The 15,311-nt window shown below is 38.0% G+C and overlaps 1 protein-coding gene across 1 annotated transcript in view; it reads right to left on the reverse strand.

The window, feature by feature from the left end:
• Nucleotides 1–440: 440 nt before the first annotated feature.
• The window catches only part of LOC138372141 (uncharacterized), a 28,149-nt gene continuing 13,278 nt past the window's right edge, over nucleotides 441–15,311 (reverse strand). The window contains exons 2-4 of the mRNA XM_069337453.1: nucleotides 1,140–1,216; nucleotides 751–954; nucleotides 441–581 (exon numbers count right to left, since the gene is read on the reverse strand). Coding sequence (XP_069193554.1) covers nucleotides 441–581; nucleotides 751–954; nucleotides 1,140–1,216 — 422 coding nt within the window. The remainder of the gene's footprint in view (nucleotides 582–750; nucleotides 955–1,139; nucleotides 1,217–15,311) is intronic.

Consider the following 15,311-nt stretch of genomic DNA (forward strand, 5'->3'; position numbering starts at 1 on the left):
ATTGCAATGACAGCTTGAATGGCAGTTTAACAAAAATTAGTAGGCACAATACAGCACATGGGTAGCACATAAAAGAAGACAGCAATGAACACAATGATAAAGTTGTTTGGGTTAAGTACATAAAGATTGGGAGATTGGGTAATTAGGTACATTGCATACATAGTTTATTGTGCAGTATCAACCTGATAAAAACCTACAGATTATGATACTGCGCCTATTTTACAAATAGTAGTGATGATATTTGTCTTTAAAAATAAGCAAAGCTTATCCATTATGCATGCTAAATGTTACTTGTCTTGATAATGCCAAATTGTAACCCCTGATAAAATAAGATGTAGTTACATACCATTTTTGCTATGATGAGCAACCAGGCAACCAGGAGGCCTGGTCGACGACCGGGCCGCGGGGACGCTAAGCCCCGGAAGCACCTCAAGGTAACCTCAAGGTAAGGTATGAGGCAGTAAATTGTGCCATGGCAGGATACCTTCTATTGCATCCTTTTCACTGAGAGTTTCAGAGTTTTCACTATTGTAGGTTTTTATGAAGCCTTGAAGCTTTTTCCTGTCACAATCATTTTTGTGCTGGAGTAAACAGCGCATTTTACTGGATGCTGCAAATAAAGTTTTTTTGGCTGAAAGTTTTAAAGTTGTTACGAAATTTTCCTTATCCTTTACCTACATAGAAATTATAGACAAGAGCTAAACAGAAAATGCTTCAGAGTTAACAAAGACAAATAGTAGGCCTACCTACATGAGTGGCAATCAGATTTTTGCGATGCCTAATAGAGTGTGCAACTGCCTCAATAGAATATTTGATGTTCCTCGAGGTGGTTCCAGTGTTTAACTCTAACTCCTTACTAATCATTTGTAGGTCAGATCGCCATTCTGGAATCAATGACTTTTGAACATCAAGTTTATCGATCTCATTTGAAACTGTTATTTCCGTCTCTCTGGCCTATTTGAAAATATAATAAATTTAATGAACAAATCACATTAACCGTGATGAGTGGTTCGAACCTCTGGGCTTGGCATTCCCAGATGCTTGCTCTAGTCGAATGTGCCACAACATGGTCAAAAGAATTGCAACCTAGGCTACTACTGCACCCACAATTCATTTTTTCTTTATTTGCAGCCCCTTACCCATTCCATGGGCGGTTGTGCATGCAGTTCCCCATGCACTTGGTCTATGACCTCCAGTAGTTCTACCTCTGATGGACCTTTCAATACACATAGAATTCATATTATTGTGATATATCAATACATTGAGAAAGACATTGAAATGGGGGCATGAAAGGCAGAACTACTGAATAACAGAAACCGAGTTCAATGGAGAGAATTGTGTGAAACCTGGTTTGGCTTCAGTGGAAGCCTTGGGATCCTTGTGGGTGCTGTAGTACTCCAAGTTGCAATTCATTTGACCATGTCGTAGCGTAGTGGACTAGAGCATGCATCTGAGAACACTCAGTGCATGGGGTTCGAACCCTCATCACAGTTCCTGTGATATATCACGATACTGTGATTTCTCGGTGTACAAATTTGATATTACTTTGATTCATACATTTAGGTTAATAAAATTAAATACTATATACTTAACACAAATTAACTTTATTGTTACATTGTATAAGTTCAAGCAGTTAATTCAAGGAAATGGTAGCTAATTTATAATGGAAAATATATGTAGTACATGATCTGAACCTATAACTAACTTATAAATGCATTATAATACCTTTCACATATAAATACATTGATGGATGGAAAATGTCAATGTCCAATCAAACAGCATTGTCCTGCTTTCTCCTTATTAATCTCTGCATTTTTTGAATGTGAAACCGTAAAGGACTTAAGACCTCCTGGCCTCTTGTACCACCAACTGTGTAACTATTTTATTGACTCAGGTGTTCTGGACGACATCCTAACAATTTATCCAAAATTTGCTTGTCCATTTTAAAGAATGGAGAACAATTTTATTTATATTACTTCTAAGCTGCATCACTTATGAACCCATCCCTGCCCTTGTGTGGCAGTGCACAGTAGAAAGTTGTTTTCATATATCTATACATTAAAACATTGATTGTAACCATGATATACACGTTTTCCGTTACCCCGGTGAGATTTGACTGCAGCGTTCTTGCATACACGTTTTCCGTTACCCTGGTGAGATTTGACTGCAGGGTTCTGGTATACACGTTTAGCCCGGTGACCGATGGACAGACATCACTAATGGACAATGATGTCACCCCATTTTCATCTTCCCTGAATAAATCCGTTTTCTGTTATAGTGTATTTATTCCCATTTTCAATATTTATAGCAAAAGGGGGGATTCAAATGCTGCCTTCTGTCAAACCTAATGTTCAATGACGTTAACCATTATAAGCTCGTTTTTCTCAATAATGTATTACCATACTGTTTCCCATTGTCTAAGAACATTTTATAGGCGAGATTTCATATTAAAGTAAGAAATGAGTTCAACCTTGTTACACAACCAGTATTTACCCAGATCATTTTCCTAAATCAAAAACTTATTACAATTTATGTCCATTGTTTCGTGTTTACAGTATAAATGACCCATTAATATCCCTTTTGCCATGTTTCCCCTATTTCTTCTTCGCCTTTGTAAATAATGCAATTTAAGCTTTGTCAATCTTTTCTTCAAGGAATGCTTATTGAGCATAGGGCAAATAAAAATGAAAACCCACTATCATCCATTTGTAAGAAAACAGTCCCCTGCCAGGCATGGTGACTTCAATGCGATTTCAGTACGAATCCAATATAGCTTCATAACGCATAAATATATATGCACGTACATAAATATATATGCACATCTCACATTCTCTCAAAAACATACCTCCCCCACACCTTACTGTAGCATATAACCAATTAAAAATACTCATTCAGTGTACATATATAGGAATACTACATTCAGTAAAAGCAAGCCTCTCATGTTTTGATATAAGGCCTTCTTTTCTGACGTCATCATCCCTAATGCGGCGCAAGGCGCCAACGTGCTAAATGCGGACCCTAGGAGGTTCACACATAAGTGTGAACTCTTAATCAGGCTTAATACCTCAACTGTACTCTGTGCTTCATCAGAGTTGATATTCAGCTACATTGGCTCGTATTTTCGCTCATTTCTCATATTTTCTAATATGCATAAACCCGATCAAACCATCCTAACCTAACTTATTATATATAACAAATAAATACATTCTACTGATCAGTTGTTGTAGTTGTTTATCGACGTCGCGAAAAGCGACCTCAAGTATAGGGATAAGGTATTGCTGGCCATTAGCATATAAATGTCAAGGTATCACAGCACCTGAAAAAAGCAAAATTGCTGCATTCTGGCATACTCTCCACTACCGCCCACAAGGTCGGTAAGGGGTCCACTACCGCCCATAGGGTCGGTAAGGGGTCCACTACCGCCCACAGGGTCGGTAGGGGATCCACTGCCGCCCACAGGGTCGATAGGGGTCCACTACCGCCCACAGGGTCGGTAGAGGGTCCACTGCCCCCACTGGGTCGGTAGGGGTCCACTACCGCCCACAGGGTCGGTAGGGGATCCACTGCCACCCACAGGGTCGGTAGGGGTCCACTACCGCCCACAGGGTCGGTAGAGGGTCCACTGCCCCCACTGGGTCGGTAGGGGTCCACTACCGCCCACAGGGTCGGTAGGGATCCACTGCCGCCCACAGGGTCAGTAGGGGGTCCACTACAACCCACAGGGTCGGTAGAGGGTCCACTACCGCCCACAGGGTCGGTAGGGGGTCCACTGCCGCCCACAGGGTCGGTAGGGGGTCCACTACCGCCCACAGGGTTGGTAGGGGGTCCACTGCCGCCCACAGGGTCGGTAGGGGGTCCACTGCGGCCCACAGGGTCGGTAGGGGGTCCACTACTGCCCACAGGGTCGGTAGGGGGTCCACTGCCGCCCACAGGGTCGGTAAGGGGTCCACTATCGCCCACAGGGTCGGTAGAGGGTCCACTACCATCCACAGGGTCGGTAGGGGGTCCACTGCGGCCCACAGGGTCGGTAGGGGGTCCACTGCCGCCCACAGGGTCGGTAGGGGGTCGAAATATAATTAACAAAATTAATTACAATTTTGCCTAATCTGAGGATTTAAATTAAGTCCTATTAAAGTGAGGATAATGTTGGTATTCACTGTCACGCAGGACAGAGGGTCATACACAAGACAATAGGTCTAAACTGTAGACTGAACCACTTATATATCATGATTACAATCAATGTTTTAATGTATAGATATGTGAAAACAACTTTCTACTGTGCGCTTCCACAGAAGGGCAGGGATGGGTTCATAAGTGATGCAGCTTAGAAGTAATATAAATAAAATTGTTCTTCAATCTTTAAAAAGGACAAGCAAATTTTGGATAAATTGTTAGGATGTCGTCCAGAATACCTGAGTCAATAAAATAGTTGTACAGTTGGTGATACAAGAGGCCAGGAGGTCTAAAGTCCTTTACGGTTTCACATTCAAAAATGCAGAGATTAATTAAGGAAAAAGCAGAGCAATGCTGTTCGATTGGACATTGTCATTTTCCATCCATCAATGTATTTATATGTGAAAGGTATTATAATGCATTTATAGGTTAGTTATGGGTTCAGATCATGTACTACATATATTTTCCATTATAAATTAGCTACCATTTCCTTGAATTAACTGCTTGAACTTTTGCAATATAACAATAAGGTTAATTTGTGTAAAGTATATAGTATTTAATTTTATTAGCCTAAATGCATGATTCAAAGTAATATCAAATGTGTATACAGAAAAATCACAGTATCGTGATATATCACAGGAACTGTGATGAGGGTTCGAACCCCATGCACTGAGTGTTCTCAGATGCATGCTGTAGTCCACTGCGCTACGACATGGTCAAATGAATTGCAACTTGGAGTACTACTGCACCCACAAGGATCCCAAGGCTTCCACTGAAGCCAAACCAGGTTTCACACAATTCCCCCATGAACTCGGTCTCTGTCATTCAGTAGTTCTGCCTTTCATGCCAGCGTTTTAATGTCTTTCTCCATTGTTATATTATTATATTGTTGTGTTTTGCTATAATTACTTTCTATTTTACAGCAGATTAGTTTTCATCTGTTCCTGTAATTGCTTATCTTATTGTATCGTGACATTCTTATCTATATTGATATATATTATCTATCTATTGTTACTTACAGTGTACCTGAGAGTACTTGTAAGCAATCTACCTCATTTTTCATTTTTGCTCAATTTGTTTTTGTATTGCTTAGTCTTGTTTATATTTTTGTTTTGTATGTCTATATCTTGTGTTTTGTATAATCCATGTTTATATATTTTTTCTTTAATCTCATTTATTACCTAGGTTGCCTAGCCTAGCCATACTCCCTTACTCCATTGTACCCCTGTAAGCCCCTTTTGTGTTTGTTTTGTACAGTATTATGTACATTTTTTTCCCTATTTTATAGCTTATTTCTACCTTGTAATTTGCCTTTCTTTCCTTGATTTTCCTGCAATCAGCTTTTTTTATGCAGTCAAGTATAGACCCAGAACTTAACCTCTTATCCACTATCTATGACAATAATCACTTTAATGATCTAAATTGCAGATATTTTGCAGCACATGATGTAAACAATGTATTAACTCATAATCACAATATCTCTGTAATCAATTTGAACGTTAGATCCCTAGGTAAACACTTCGATGATGTTAATGCCTTGATTGAAGCTATTGACAACAAATTCTCTTTTATTATACTTACTGAAACATGGTTGAAAGAGGATACTACTCAACTCTTTAACATGCCTAACTACTCAGCAATTCACAACTGTCGCCAACTTCAGAGAGGTGGTGGCACTGCTCTTTACTACCACCAAGAACTAACATGCTTAAAAGAAATTAGAACTAGAGACTGCTATGGGGAGTATATCTTCGCCAGCTTCAGAGTCAAGGGTGCCGAGTCTGTCCTGTCTGAGGGTGCAGTTTATAGAATTCCTAACACTGATGTGTCTGAATTCAACTCAAACCTTAGAAATCTAATACTTGATAACAGACTGAACAAAAACCACCTAATTATCGCAGGGGACTTTAATATTGACCTCTGCGAGCCAGAACACCCTACTGCTGTTAGCTTCCTCAACTGTATGAATTCCTGCTTCCTCATACCCTTAATCACTAGACCTACTAGAATCACTAATAGCACTGCCACGAATCTAGATCACATCTGGACAAACATAACCTCTCCGCTTACTTCAGGTATAATCACCGATAGCACTACAGACCATTACCCCACATTTCTCTTAACTAACATTAGCAAACCACCTCTTGAGTCAAGAGAGATACGTTTTAAACTACACGATGAAACTGCTATAGACAATTTTATAACTGCTACTGATAATGTCAACTGGGAGTCCGAGTTAGGTAACATAGAGGACATCAACCTAGCAGTGCAATCTTTTCTTCAAAAAACTCTAAGCCTTTATAATACCCAATGTCCTATGCTTACAAAACAAGTCACAACCAAAAGGCTTAACAATCCCTGGCTTACAAAGGGAATACTTAAATCTATTAATAAAAAACATGACCTTGAGAAGAAGTATAGGTTAGGAATTGTCTCCAAAGAATTCTCAAAGAATTACTCATTATTGCTATCTAAGATAATTAGACGAGCCAAAACTAAATACTACGAAGATAAATTTACCCAAATAAAGAGCAACATTAAACAAACTTGGAGAACAATTTCACAAATATTGGGATCAAAGAAGTCTTTAAATAACAAACCGACTCTCCTGTCTAATAACGATGGTCAGCTTTCAGCCTCTGATTCTGCTATTGAGTTCAATAGGTTCTTCTCTTCCATTGGGTCATCCCTTGCAAATGATATTCCATCTTCCAAATACAAATACAAATATAAATACAAATATTTATTCAGGTAGAGTACATACATACAAGGTGAGATACAAAAGTTGATGGATTTATAGATAGAGCTAGTACATACAATGCCTAAAGCCACTATTACGCAAAGCGTTTCGGGCAGGAAAAACACTAAGACTAAAACTTAATACTAATTGAGATTAAAGCATAAATTGTGTTGAGAAAAAATAAGAAAAAAATTAAAAAAGTTGGAGGGGTAAACATTGAAGAAAAAAGAAAAAATACAATTTGGTCAACAAACAGCATTGTTTCAAGTAGTAGACATGGGTTGACATTTTGGGGGTGAGGTAGGTTACATGGAGTTAATATGGTAGTACTTTGTTTTTATCTTAAACTGATTGGGAGAGGTACAGTCTTTAAGTCCAGTCGAGTTAAGTCCAAATTAGTACAGTCCAGTACTAATATTCAGGACAATCTTACAGGTAACTATCCACAGTCTTTGTACCTAATGCCTACTAATTCCACTGAAGTTACTGACATAATCCTTTCCCTTCAAACCAAGTCTAGTGCCCTTGAGGAGATACCGACTCTTATTTACAAAAAAGCCTCCAGATTTTTAGCTCCTGCCATTGCATTGCTCTTCAACAAGTCACTTGAACTCCAAACCTTTCCAGACATTCTAAAAAAAGCAAGAGTAACCCCTGTCCACAAATGTGATCTCACAGATGTGAACAACTACAGACCTATATCAATTCTGTCAAACTTGTCTAAAATATTTGAAAAACTAATCTACAAGCAGCTTTACTCTTATCTAGCCAAACATAATATACTTAGCTCTTGTCAATATGGCTTCAGACCCCAAAAAAGCATTAACGATGCACTTATTAGTATGATTAACTTGATACATGCAGCTCTTGATAAAAATGAGTTCCCTGTTGGGTTATTTGTGGACCTGCGTAAGGCTTTTGACACTGTCAACTACCAAAACCTTCTTCTTAAATTACAACATTATGGAGTCAGAGGTCACTCCCTGCAGTACCGTAAGTCTTACCTTACTGACAGGCTCCAATATGTTTCTGTGAACAATTCTATTTCTCCCACCCTACCCATCAACATTGGTGTTCCTCAGGGCAGCATACTTGGCCCTCTCCTCTTTCTCATCTACATTAATGACCTTCCAAATGCCTCCCAACATCTCAAACCAATTCTATTTGCTGACGACACGACCTTCATTTACTCCAGTCCTGACCCCCTTGCTCTAAATGTCACAGTGAATACTGAGCTAAATAAAGTCCATCACTGGCTAACTGCCAACAAACTCACCCTCAATATTGACAAAATTTTCTATATTTTGTTTGGCAATAAATTCTCAAATCAAATAAATCTCAGGATTAACAATACCCAAATTTGTAACAAAGTAGATGGCAAATTCCTTGGCGTTCTCATTGATCGCAAGCTGAATTTCCAGGGACACATTCTAAATATATCCCAAAAAAGTTTCAAAAACTGTTGGCATTCTTCCTAAGATCAGATATTATGTACCTCGCCCTGCCCTGGTGACACTCTATCACTCTCTCATCTATCCTTATCTCAGCTATGGTATTTGTGCTTGGGGTTCTACTACCCAAAATCATTTACGTTCTCTAATTACTCAACACAAAGCTGCTATTAGTATAATATCTAACTCTGGCCCCAGACATCACTTGGTACCCTTACTCAAATCTCTGAATATGCTAGATATTAAGTCACTGCACATCCTCTCATGTGTATTTCATATATATAAAACGCTGAACTGTAATGTCAATCCTGACCTTAAAAGCTTCCTAGAAGGTTGTAACAGACCCCATGAGCACCACACCAAAAACAAATACTTATTTGATATTCCAAGAGTACGACTTAGTCAAACTATAAATGCTTTACAAATCAAGGGACCCAGAATGTTGAATGACCTTCCCAACTATGTTAAAGACTGTACCTTACCAACCAGTTTAAGATAAAAACTAAGTACTACCTAATTAACTCAATGTAACCTACCTCACCCCCTAAATGTCAACCCATGTCTACGATTTTAAACAATGCTGTTTGTTAACCAAATTGTACTTTTGTTTTGTTTTTCTGCTATGTTCCCTCCCCCCCTTTTTTCATTTTTTCCTTATTTTTTCTCAACACATTTTATACTTTAATCTCAATTAGTATTAAGTTTTAGTCTTAGTGTTTTTCCTGCCCGCAACGCTTTGCGTAATAGTGGCTTTAGGCATTGTATAAAAATGAAAAAATAAAATAAAATGTTTATTTAGGTAAGGTACATACATACAATAAATTTTACAAAGATTGGTTGACTTATAGGTAGAGCTAGTACATACAATGCCTAAAGCCACTATTACGCAAAGCGTTTCTGGCATGATAAACTTAATACTAATTGAGCATAATGAGTAGAATGAAAACAAGAAATGAAAACATAGATGAAAAAGCAGCACAAATACAATAATGTCGACAAACCGCGCTTTAAAAAAAAAAAAACAGACATTGGTTGACAATAGAAGGGTAAGGTAGGTTACAGGAGCTAGGAGGTAGGAGCTAGTATGTACTAGCTCTATCTATAAATCCATCAACTTTTGTATCTTACCCTGTATGTATGTACTCTACCTGAATAAATATTTGTATTTGTATTTTTGTAATTGTCAAAATGATGTACCTTGCATACATCAGATGATTAGTGGATTATGCTGCACCTCTGCTTGTTTTGATGCCTGAAAGAAAGCTTGAGGGGCTTGAAAAACTGCGGAACGAAGCCTTGAAGATTATCCTTGGGTGCCCTCGTACCACAAAGATACTTAATATGAGAAAGGAACTTAATATTCTGAGCGATGTTGATTGTGTTACTGAAATTAACTGTCAAATTGGTATAAAAATGCTTAGGCTAACTCATCCTAACCCTTGCACAGAAGCCCTCCAGAATTTCTTTATTGAAGGTCAACATTGTTCCAAATGGATAACTAAAACTGGAACTCAACTCAGAATGTATCAGGCTTATGATTTGTACCAAGAGAGACAACTACGGCACTTTCCTGCATATTGATGCTCTGTCCACAGAGCATTCTCCCTCTCAAATCATATACACTGATGGTTCCCTACACCGCACCACGGGTGCAGCTGGAAGTGCAGTTGTCCTGACAATGGGCGATGGCTTATATTTTGAGTGGGGAGTCCGTATAAACAACTGGGCCTCTACCCTTCAGACCGAACTATTTGTCTTGATCCTTGCACTGAAATGTGTACAAGTCTCCAAACTTGATACATTAATTGTAAGTGACTCTTCATCATCCTTAATTGCTCTCAACTCTTTAAGACATAACTGTAACATTCTCGTGTCCGAAGCTACACACAAATACAACAAAAATTGCCCTGCAAGAAACGCATTGCGTAATAGTGGCTTTAGGCATTGTATGTACTAACTCTATCTATATATTGATCCATTAATGTAACATCACTTGTATGTATGTACCTTACCTGAATAAACATATTTATTTATATTTATTTATTTATTTAAAATTATTAATGATGGCAACAGAGTCCATTGCATGTGGTCTCCATCTCATGTTGGCCTCCGAATGCATGATAGAGCTGATAAGTTAGCCAAAGAATCTGCCTTTAAAGGAGACGTTGAGTGTAACCTTGGATTGTCAATGAGCAATCTGAGAGCAGCAGTAGACCGAGAACTTCAACAAGATCTTATAGATCTGAGGCAAAGTGAAATTGACACCAGTAATTCCATCTATCATCATACTATCATGCAAGAGGAGCCACACATCTATGGATCATCCAATAAAATCAGCAGACTTCTAGATGTTACTACTGCTCGGCTTAGACTCGGTTACAAGTATCTCTGGGAATTCTCATTATCTACTGATGTAGACCTGACCAAATGTAAACTGTGTCAGCAAAATTATTCGTACACCCTCCGTCGCTATGTGATGGAGTGCGAAAAGATACGTGAATTCGGAGACAATTCTATAACCAATGTTCTAGCGATGTGTCAATATTTCATTCAAAATGATCTGCTACCAGAAATTTTAGCCAAATATCCCCAGTTTGCTAACTGTAAGTAGTAACTAAGTGATTGTATAATTATCCACCGCTGCCCACTGGATGGGGGGCGGTGTGCAGGACAAACATATAAATTTTGACACTAGCTCTCCACATATGTCAGTTGCTTAATTTAGAACCTGTACTTGAGGTCGATTTCGAACCCATTGTTGATGTGACGACTTATATTGAATTTTGTAACTAGCTCATCAAGATTGTAACTTGCTTAGCTAAATGAATTGTGGGGTTCAGTCCCTGAGCCCATTATGTGCCTCTGTAACCCTTTCCACTACCGCCCACAAGATGGGTATGGGGTGCATAATAAATGAACTAAACTAACTAACTTTTATCACTGTGGTGGTTGTGATATCAGATGCCTTAAAACGGTGGTCCCATGTAGCTGCAATAATGCAGAGGCAGGTGGTTGCAGGTGCGGGGGCGCTCAAACAGCGTATCGCCTAGATCTCACTGTGAGCGCGACGTGCTGCTGCTACCGATGCCAGGAATGATGTGTGTTTCCCATTCTGCTATCGCTGGCTTATATACGGTTACTACACCTCACAGTAAGATAGGAGGGTGGAAAAACCGTTACCTGTAAAAAGGGATAGGATTATAGCTTGTGTAATTAGTTATGTCATTAAGATGTTGAGATAATGAAGCGAGTATAGGTTTACTCGCTACAAACCACTGATTCTCGGTCCAGTTAGGGAAATCCGGTGAGGGACCGGAAGCTATGATTTTTATGATAAACATTTTAACCCAGTTTTATCCAGTGCTCCCACATGTCCCTTAAGCTTGTATTTTAACTTATTTATGTTACTTGCTCTATAATTGTCACGCTATCACGGAATAAATCCACATATTGACTTAGATATCTCTGAAGTTACACAGTTTATGTAATTGACAAATTTCAACATTCTCTGTGATTCTTGTTTGACAGAAAACGAGATACATTTATGGGGTGACTCTGCTGGTTAGTGACCTTAACACCTGTTGTACGAGGAACGCTCAATGACTTGCTATGGACCATATTACACTAACATTAACAACACCCAAATTGAAAGCAGAGTAGTTGGAAAATTATTTTTAGTGTTCACATTGACAAGGAACTGAATTTCACTTGTCATATAATATACTGTAATATTACTCGGCAATGTAATATTACTATTATACTCGGCAATTCACAACTGTCGTCAAATTCAGAGAGGTGGTGGTACTGCTCTTTACTACCACCAAGAACTAACATGCTTAAAAATAATTAGAACTAGAGACTACTGTGGGGAGTATATCTTCGCCAGTTTCAGAGTCAAGGGTGCTGAGTCTGTCCTGACTGTGGGAGCAGTCTATAGAATTCCTAACACTGATGTGTCCGAATTCTATTCAAACCTTAGAAATCTAATACTAGATAACAGACTGAACAAAAACCATCTAATTATCGCAGGGGACTTTAATATTGACCTCTGCGAGCCTGAACACCCTACTGCTGTTAGCTTCCTCAACTGTATGAATTCCTGCTTCCTCATACCCTTAATCACTAGACCTACTAGAATCACTGATAGTACTGCTACGACTCTAGATCACATCTGGACCAACATAACCTCTCCACTTACTTCAGGTATAATCACCAATAGCACTACAGACCATTACCCCACATTTCTCTTAACTAACATTAGCAAACTACCTCTAGAGACAAGGGAGTTAAGCTTTAGGCTGCACAATGAAACTGCTATAAACAATTTTATAACTGCTGCTGATAATGTCAACTGGGTGTCCGAGTTAGGTAACATAGGGGACATCAACCTAGCAGTGCAATCTTTTCTACAAACAACTCTTAGCCTTTATAACACCCACTGTCCTATGCTTACAAATTTGCAAGGTAAATTTTGTGTCACAGATTTGGAATTAAGGAATTCTTATGAGGAAAATAATTTCTGAGATTTTAGAAGTTTTGTAAGGTTTCTTATAATGAAAATAATTTCCGAGACTTAGAAGTTTGTTAAAGGGCTTATGATGAAAATAATTTCCGAGACTTAGAAAATTGTTAAAGGTCTTATGGGAGAAATTCAAATTCGTGTTTATGAGCCAGGGTTTTCAGGTAAATTTTGTCAGTCACAGATTTTTAGAAGTTGTTAAAGTTCTTGAAGATTGAAGAGTGTCTTTGATTTCTCGAAGAGTAACTTTGGTGTCACGGAGAGCACCTTTGACTATTTTTCTTACTTAACGACATATAATTTAGTTGGGAACAATGATGAATATGACTATTTTAGCGAAGTGAAAGGTTACTTTAGTTAAGAACAGTGTTGGAAAGAGGCTAAACATGACTATTTTTCAGATGAGAGATGTGATATTTCAGTTAAGAAACGACAGGGAAACATGATGAAGTAACTATTTTTAGTTGACTGATGAGCACTTTTAGTTAAGAAATGATGAAAGTTATTATTTTTAGTTGATTGGATAATAAGTTTAGTTGAAAAATGACGAAAGTGACTATGTTTTAGTTGATTGGCGAAAGATTTTTAGTTAAGAAGTTACAAGAAAGGTTTGTCTTTGTAAATTTGGAACTGAATAAAGTGTAGATTTGTTTAAGAACATGGCTGGTAGAACTATTAAGTTGACTACGAGAATTACTTTGACATAGTTTTGCAAATAAAAACTTGGTGACTAAAATTGTTGAGGAAACTGTATTGCTGATGCTAATATTTGACAAAGAACTAGTTAGTGAATGGAAGAAACAAATTGGTTTAAAGAAACAAAGAACATAAAAAATTGAGGTTAAGTAAGGGAATGAACACAATGAACATACGGTGAACACAGAAAACATGTAAGAAAAAGTTGATGAATAGAGTGAACATGCAGGGAATAAGAACTTATAGAGAATATGAAGACATGATAAGGAACATAGGGAATACAAAGAATGAACACTGAACATGTGAAGTACAAGCTAAGAACATTGAGAACATGAATATTGAGTATAAAAGTTATACAGAGAACATATGATGTACATGAAAAACATGACAAAGAACATAGTGAACATATGGGGAAAATGGTAGAAAACAGAAAAATGAGAAAAACAGGTGAAAAAAATTGAACTGAGTATGCTGTGAACATTTGTAGAACATGGAATGAACACAGAAAACATGGAAAAAATTGTGAAGAACACAGCTGAATATAGAGAAAATATGCAAATACAGGGGGACAAGAGCTGGAGCTCAGTAACTGACTTGATCTTATTTACTACGTCTGAAATATGACTGTTTAAAATTTCAGGGGGATTGGACTGCTAGTAGCGAAAATGTGGTCTCTGTCAAATTTGGGTCTTTAATTGGACTCTGATTAATTTCGATCATGAACTGGACTCTGAATATTTTGGCACAAAGTAGACTGGCGAATTTTCGGTATAAACTGGACTGATGAAATTTGAGCTTAAAACTGTCTCTGACTAATTTTGCTCTCAAAGTAGACTCTGGCGAATTTCTGTTGATAATTGGACTCTGATGAAATTTGAGCTTAAACTGTCTCTGACTAATTTTGCTCTGAAAGTAGACTCTGGCGAATTTCTGTTGATAATTGGACTCTGATGAAATATGAGCTAAAAACTGTCTCTGACTAATTTTGCTCACAAAGTGGATTCTGGCAAATTTCTGTTGATAATTGGACTCTGATGAAATATGAGCTTAAAACTGGGCTCTGTTCAATTTTGGTCTTTACAGGTGAAATAGCCGTAAATGGATATAAAACTAAATGTTATGGATAAGTTGTCTGTTTTCCTTAACAAAACATCTAAGACAATATTCTCTGAAAATGGTCTTTTTACAAATTCGGTCATAAACATATAAATAAACTTCTATGATTATTTGAAACTCTGAAAATAGTTGTAAGGAAATAGGAGGAGAGAGAGAGAGAGAGGGACGGTCCAGATATTATTATGGAGAAGATAAGATACGATTACCGAGGTGACCTGAAGGCCGTGTCTGGCTGACGTCTAAAGTAAACACAGGTGAGGCGACAGATTGCGAGGTAAGGGGGGAGGGAGGGGGGTGTGGTTCAATTACAGGTACACATAAACACACATAGCTTCACGTGTCTGTCGGTCTTGACAATAGTACACATGGATACGCACACAAAACAGTCCATACTCGTATGACATTATTTTTAATTATAAGAACTTTAACAACTTCTAAAAATCTGTGACTGACAAAATTTACCTGAAAACCCTGGCTCATAAACACGAATTTGAATTTCTCCCATAAGACCTTTAACAATTTTCTAAGTCTCGGAAATTATTTTCATCATAAGCCCTTTAACAAACTTCTAAGTCTCGGAAATTATTTTCATTATAAGAAACCTTACAAAACTTCT

This window comes from Procambarus clarkii, chromosome 38 (assembly GCF_040958095.1).
Source record: "Procambarus clarkii isolate CNS0578487 chromosome 38, FALCON_Pclarkii_2.0, whole genome shotgun sequence".
Lineage (NCBI taxonomy): Eukaryota > Metazoa > Arthropoda > Malacostraca > Decapoda > Cambaridae > Procambarus > Procambarus clarkii.